The 5,029-nt window shown below is 37.5% G+C and overlaps 1 protein-coding gene across 1 annotated transcript; it reads left to right on the top strand.

Annotated features, from left to right (window-relative positions):
- The first annotated feature begins 1,159 nt into the window (after positions 1–1,159).
- Positions 1,160–4,746, top strand: AGTR2 (angiotensin II receptor type 2). The gene is made up of 2 exons (XM_077285375.1): positions 1,160–1,271; positions 3,598–4,746. The coding sequence occupies exon 2, from the start codon at positions 3,641–3,643 to the stop codon at positions 4,655–4,657; it is 1,017 nt and encodes a 338-aa protein (XP_077141490.1). The 5' UTR covers positions 1,160–1,271; positions 3,598–3,640; the 3' UTR covers positions 4,658–4,746.
- Positions 4,747–5,029: the final 283 nt, after the last annotated feature.

Below are 5,029 nucleotides of genomic sequence, written 5' to 3'. Positions count from 1 at the left end.
GTTAAAAAGGTTGTCCAGTACAAATTTTTTAGGTCCATAGTTAACAAAAAAAACAAAAACAGGCTGGTAATTATTAACAGAGGCAATTAACTGCCTGTTCTAGCTGGCGCCACCTTAGAGTGGTCACTTACTGCTCCTGCCAGCGATTCAGCTGCTCCATGTCAACAGAGCAGCTCTTCTTTTTCCTGGCTGCCCTGTCATCAGGGCTTAACTTCCAACGTCATGCTGATTGACAGCTTGCTGCCCGCAGTTAGGTATCGGAGAGCCGGCTGTCCAGCAGAATGACCTCGGCAGTCACACACTGTCAACAGAGCAGAAGAGAAGCCATTGCTCTGTAGATGTGACCGCTCTGTTCTGGCAGAGATCGGCCCCGAGCACAACAGGTAGGTAAGTATCAAAAACTTGTCACTCAGTTCTCAGGCACATTGTTAAAAAAAATTAACATAGTCTGTGATAACCCCTTTAATGCTGCACTTCTACATCTATGAAAAAAAGGCTTAGTACCAGACGGTAGCTAACGGAGCGGAAGAGGCAGTACTTTCACTTTGGCCCGGGTGACTAAGTGGAAGCATAGGTCCTTTTGCTAGATAAACTACCAGATAGTTCATTAATTTCCTGCCAATGTTTTTCTGAAACATCTCCAACTTCAAAAATGATGCGGATACGCTGGTGTCTAAAAGACCTCATATGCATATACCCAGATAAGACAGTCATAGATAGAACACTCTGGTTAAGAATTCCCTCTACGAGACAGAAAACAAAATCGCTTTGTAAGACCATCAATGCATTATATGGTTGTCCATTTTACTAATTCAGTGGAAGGGGAGATTAAATGGTTGCAACACTGGATTGTTATGAAGAGACCAAAACATTTAGGGCATGTTATAATAATTCAAGTTTTAAGGGACTTACGAGCAAATTCCTGTTACCGTATTGAACAGCTTAGCTTTGAGTAACTCTTATGAAATGTAGACATATTTGTAGGGAAATGTACATCAAGACCTGGAGGAATCTCTAGTGTGAATTTCTCTCTGCTCCCTGATGATTTCTTATGAGTTATATATACAATGTGAAGCGACGGGAGAACATGAGCTGAAGTTGCCAAAAACATTTGTGCCAAGATTTTCCATTCCGATCTCACAGTGTTGTAGACTAACATGTCCCAGAGGGATAAACAGAGGATATAAGAAAGAAAGCAGAGTTTTCGGGCAATTACTCCAGGACAAGCACAGAGCATAGGACATCTGCTCCTATCAGAGGCTTATACCACGGTAAGTTACAATCTGAGTAATAAGTCTCCTTGGGACACCAATTATTTCTTACTATGTGTCTATTGAATTAATACTGCAGTTCATTAGAGCTTAAATTGCTACATGCATATTCATAATAATAATATTGGGAATGGTTCAAGACCACAATTAGTATCAAAACATCACACACCGGCTGTCAGGTTATCCTACTAGTTTGTATAAAATAATCGTTATTTATTATCTGAAAATGTATTGAATAAACATAAACATATATAAAATTTAGAAATTTATATGAAATAAAAAAAATAATAAAACCTTTATAAACACATGGACATATGAAGCCAGTGATTGTGAATTGGCACAGTGAGGCAACGAGAATGCCCCATGTGTCCCCTGTAATATCTCCTGGTGGATTTCGATTTGTTTTTGAAATTGTAGCATATCCATTGTAATATAGTGCTGTATAATTATATGCATTTGTTTTGCTTTATATAAGTTTTATATGTTAGTTTTTATTCAATACTTTTGTATCTAATAAGTAATTGTTACTTTATATAATTGAGTAGAGCAACTTGAGAGTTGGCATTTGATGTTTTTATAAAACATACATATTACTGATGCACCAGAGCTGAATTTTTCATTTAAAGGGAACCTGTCAGTAGGATTTCACCTCCAAACTATGTATATATGCATGTAGCTTTTTCAAAGACGAGTCCAGCAACACCTTTACATGACCGCTCCGTTCCTCTGTTACTGAGAAATCAGCGTTTACATTGATATGCAAATGAGCTATGGTAGATCTGAAGCCTCTGCCGCCACTCCACCTCTATTCCCTGCCCTGCTCCTCCTACTCCTGCTGACAGTTCCTTTGCCTGAAGTCAAACAGCATATATACTATCAGTCAAGCTGAAGGAGGCGGTGCTGAGAGAAAAGTAGAGCTGGTGTGACAGAGGCTTCCGATCTACTATAGTTCTTCAGCCTTATTTGCATATCCATTCAAACACTGATTTCTCAGTAACGGAAGAATGGACTCGCCATATAAAAAATTGCTGGACATCGCTTTGAAAGATCTACATGTGCATATAAATAATTTTGGGAGTGAAATTATGTTGACATTCTCTTTAATTGGGGATCATGGGAGGCTTTTGGAGGGGATAATATATTTTGTTCGGTATACTAGCCGTCCTATGTAAATCTACAATATATCACAGTTGTAGAAAAATAACTTATCTGTTTCATCTCTCAAATGTAGCACTGCTTCTTATATGTGTGCATGTACTTTTATTATATTTATCCAATTAATACATTTCATAAATCACTGAAAGTGCATCTCTAAAAAGTGGGTTCATGGAAATCATTGAATGCTTGGCTTTCACATAGGCTGCTTTGTGGATGTATAGAATTATATAATCTACCAATTATATAGAGCATATATTTGTTAATATTTTAGGTGCCAAAAGCAGAAACATTTCTCAGGACAAGAAACCTTATAATTAAGTAAAATATTAAATTTCCTTAATTTTGTATTTTTAGATATCTGCTTTTCACAGATAAAACACATCTCCATTGTAATTTATGGGGCTGTTCAAATTCCCCAGTTGCTCTTGTGGGTTATGTGTGAGTCGCGAATCCAGTTTACCCATTCAAATCCATGGGCTCGAGAAAAAAAAAAGAATAATTCTCAGATGCCACATGAGCGGTGTCCATTTTTAACTTTTAATGTGTAGGAAAATCTGGGATTTTTTGCATATAAGGAAAATGAATTCCATACTGATGGTAACAATGAACACAAAAATGCAAAAAAATGCAAAAAAAATGGATGCAAATTAAATCCAGCACAATGATAAAAAACGAGTCGTTCCTTTCTGGTGTACAAAAAAAACAACAAAAGCACACGTCATCTTATTGTGTTCTTTGTTTCTCATTAACATAATATTTTCCAATATTTTTTTCATTTGACTTAATGCTTACATATGAACTCCAGCAGATTATTTGTTTTAATCTATTCATATATGCAACATATTAATCCACTAATTAATAGTTATACAGATGTAGCAGAACAGGATTTGTCATTTGGTGCAGCTCATTATATTACAATGCTTTGTATGTGGCTTTATTATAGAACATAAAGGTCATCTAAAGAATGCTGCCCCAAAAATCAAATTGCCGCAGCTATTTGTGTACATTTAATAATAAATTCAAACAACCAAATCATCCATTCCACAAAACAAATTAAAATGTGTGTGCTACTTGTCTCTTCTTCTACGACTTATTGAAATTATTGGCTAAGTATCCCTTAGGAACAGCCAAATGATATATGTTTATATAGTATAATTATATTTCTCAGGTTGTTGCATGGTGCCAAAGGTGAAACATTAGAAGCCTCCTCCATGATGATCGAAGAGCTGCAGGAAACGACTAGAAATGTAACCAGTAACCAATCTCTGCCATCTTCCTGTCCTAATAACACTATTCCGGATTATCAGCTTAATCTGCTCCCGGCATTCTACTCCTTCGTTTTTATCTTCGGCTTCATTGGGAACAGTTTGGTCATCTCGGTCCTTTGTCTAGAAGGAGACTTAAAAACTGTGGCAAGCATTTACATCTTAAACCTGGCTATAGCCGACCTGCTATTCCTGATGACGCTACCTTTTTGGGCGACATATTATGCCTGTGGTTTAAACTGGATGTTTGGGGCAGTAATGTGTAAAATATCAAGCTCTCTTTTAACCCTAAATATTTTTGCCAGTATCTTTTTCATTAGTTGCATGAGTGTTGACCGGTATATGGCCATCGTTTATCCTCTCCGGTCACAAAGGCGGACACTAAATCAAGCCATTCTTGTGGCTTTTATCATTTGGGCTTTAGCCATCATGTCAACACTTCCTACGTTCTACTTCCGGAATACTTACTACATTAAGAGCCTTGGTGTCCATGCCTGCATAATGGACTTTCCCACCGAAGAGTATTCGAGCTGGTGTGTTGCCATGGCCTTGTTGAAGATCATTCTTGGTTTCTGCTTTCCAATAACCATTATTCTGACCTGTTACTTCATGATTGGATTACATCTGAAAAAGACGAATGGATCCATACTAAACAAGAAGACTAGAGATCGTGTGCTGAAGATTGTCACCGCCATTGTTGTATGCTTTCTAATTTGTTGGATGCCGTTCCATGTACTGACTTTTTTGGATGTCCTAACAAGAATGGAAATTATTAATGACTGCAGAATTAAGACCTTTGTCGAGGCTGCTATGCCTTTGAGCATTTGCCTGGGATTTTCTAATAGTTGCATTAACCCTTTATTGTATTGCTTTGTCGGAAATCAGTTCAGAGAGAATTTCAGGAATGTGTTTATGGTTAAAGAGCATGAACAGCCATCAGAACGCCACCAGAGGGGGGAATGATTCTAAAGAGCCAGTGCTTTGTAACATTAGGAGACATATGTCGGGTGGCCATTTTGATATTTTTCTGGTTAAATATATTTGAAATCAACATGAGTCCAAGTTGTAAAAAATAATTGATTACATCTATGGGCTGCATCTATTATGATCATATGGCGTCACGCATGTGGCCACGGACTTTTGTTGTTTCTTACAGCACATGCTCTTGTTGACATATTGCGCATGTGCAGCCAGGAAACGATCATGAGTGGGTGCATATTTGTGAAATAAAACACGCACAGTGTTATCTATTGCACCTGCCATGTTAATTTGCATACAGTTCCGAAGGTATCTTGACAGGTACTGTTAGCAAAGTGTGCAAACAATCTACCGTAC

The sequence above is a fragment of the Ranitomeya variabilis genome, chromosome 2 (assembly GCF_051348905.1).
Source record: "Ranitomeya variabilis isolate aRanVar5 chromosome 2, aRanVar5.hap1, whole genome shotgun sequence".
Taxonomy (NCBI): domain Eukaryota; kingdom Metazoa; phylum Chordata; class Amphibia; order Anura; family Dendrobatidae; genus Ranitomeya; species Ranitomeya variabilis.
The sequence above is the reverse complement of the archived record's forward strand: the minus strand, read 5'-3'. Positions and strand labels throughout refer to the sequence as shown.